At 37.3% G+C, this 1,843-nt stretch overlaps 1 protein-coding gene across 1 annotated transcript; it reads right to left on the minus strand.

Moving 5' to 3' along the window:
- Positions 1-1,162: 1,162 nt before the first annotated feature.
- LOC119644488 (cecropin-2-like) lies at positions 1,163-1,691 on the minus strand. Its single transcript, XM_038044047.1, has 2 exons — positions 1,494-1,691; positions 1,163-1,424 (listed from the first exon to the last, which is right to left on the minus strand). Exons 1-2 carry the CDS (start codon positions 1,590-1,592, stop codon positions 1,329-1,331), a joined length of 195 nt encoding a protein of 64 aa, XP_037899975.1. The 5' UTR covers positions 1,593-1,691; the 3' UTR covers positions 1,163-1,328.
- Between the last annotated feature and the right edge of the window lie 152 nt (positions 1,692-1,843).

Here is a 1,843-nt window from a genome sequence, read left to right on the forward strand (position 1 = left end):
TTTCGCACACGGCTGGCTCAATTCAGCTCAATTCACATATTTTTGATAATGTTCAGACCTGGTAGTTGGGAGAGAGGGTGAAGCACTATGGGGCAGTTATATACGAGCCATTCTTGAATTATACGGGACTTATGCTTGAGGTAATTATCTTGGCAGAATTTGAATGTGTCCCAAATACCAAGTTCGTCCGCACTCTCTTTCAAAATTTCCTTCAATATCCTTAAATAACCCTCCTTGTTTAGAATGCCATCCATAAACTCCAATATTCCGACTCCATTGGCTTCTAGCCAAACCATAACATGACCGTTGCCATGCTCGCCGTAAGCCGTTGGCGCAAGAACCTAACGGGAAACTAAGGTTAGAATTTGTCAGGGAAGACGCCTAATTCTTAATGGGATTTACGAAACAAAAAATGAATGCTTCAAAGGGAGAACCTACGAGAAAGAAACACTACGGATAAATTGTTTCATATGTGAGCTATGCAGCCTACTTCCAGGATACCATGTGGCGTACGCGCATTTCCAGAATAACAAGATATGAAAGAAATGCTTTGGTACAGTCGACACTTTGCCGATATTGTGTTATGGTGTTTGCCACCCACTATAAGCATATTCACAGTATGAGACCGGGAACCTCCCAAAAACTCTTGTGATCTCCTTAACTAATTTTGAACTAACATTAACGAAAATCTACAAGGGCGAAGTATTTCTTGCACTTTTTTAAGAAAACCGAGCCTGCTTTCCAAAAGACATCACCTTTATGACCAGAATATCAAGCGCTCTTAATAATTCCACATGAACACAACCAAAGGTGAGGAACGCACTCGGCATTTCATCTGTGTGATAAAGGCCGCAAGAAGGCATGGTCTAAATGGCAACACATTAACATTAAGTTACTTATAACAGAAATTTATAGACGGGAGAACATTATAGCTTCTATGTAAGACATAAGATGCCTTAAAGTGGGAAATCGATGACAACTCGAAGAAGAAATTTAATCAAAAAAAGAACCTGATATTTACGAACCAATAATTAAGAATTGATCCCCTATTCACGCCGCAGATAGTCGCTCAGTCTCTTCATGCTATTAACGTTCCCAGAATGATGAAGAAACAAGTAACATGCATTAGATCTCTTCGTAACAAGTAATGGGTAGGTGTCCATTCTTTTCTTTATATATTATAACAAAGAGTTCTTATTGAACAAATATCCTTATAATAACTAAATTATTTCTAAGTTGTTGTAAAAAAGAATTCCAACATCTATGCACTGTCTTTGGTTTCTCGTATTCAGTTTCTTATAACTGAACCGCATTGATCGTATTCATTGTTATCCTTGCTGCACTGTGGCGACTACATTAGCCGCCTGTTGGGCCACTCCGATTCCTTTAACTGCACCATCTCGAACTCGTTGACCGGCTCGTTCCTTTTTTGAAGCATTTATACATTAAAGAATACAACTATCAAGCATGTGTAGAGCAAAAAATGTACTTACAATTTTTTTACCGATTTTTTTTAAAAAGCCAGCTTCACTTTGGCCCATACTAAGAGCCAGAATCAGAACGACTAATACGAATAGTTTTGAGAAATTCATTTTTGCGTTAAGTTAAATTCAATTGAACAATTTATTGTGCATAAGAGATGAAGGAATTTTTCTTTTTTATGTTCACTCTTCAACAAATAATAATATTTTGATAGATTTCAATAGACAAGCTTTAGCTTTTATATGGAATAAGTGCTGTCTAAACATAGCGGAAAGCAAGTGAGCGGAGCAAACGAAAACATTCGTGAAAATCATTGCCCTTTCACTTAAACGGGGAAACACCTCTTTAGGAAAGAAAAAAA

This window comes from Glossina fuscipes, unplaced genomic scaffold (assembly GCF_014805625.2).
Source record: "Glossina fuscipes isolate IAEA_lab_2018 unplaced genomic scaffold, Yale_Gfus_2 117809, whole genome shotgun sequence".
In the NCBI taxonomy this organism is placed as follows: Eukaryota; Metazoa; Arthropoda; class Insecta; order Diptera; family Glossinidae; genus Glossina; species Glossina fuscipes.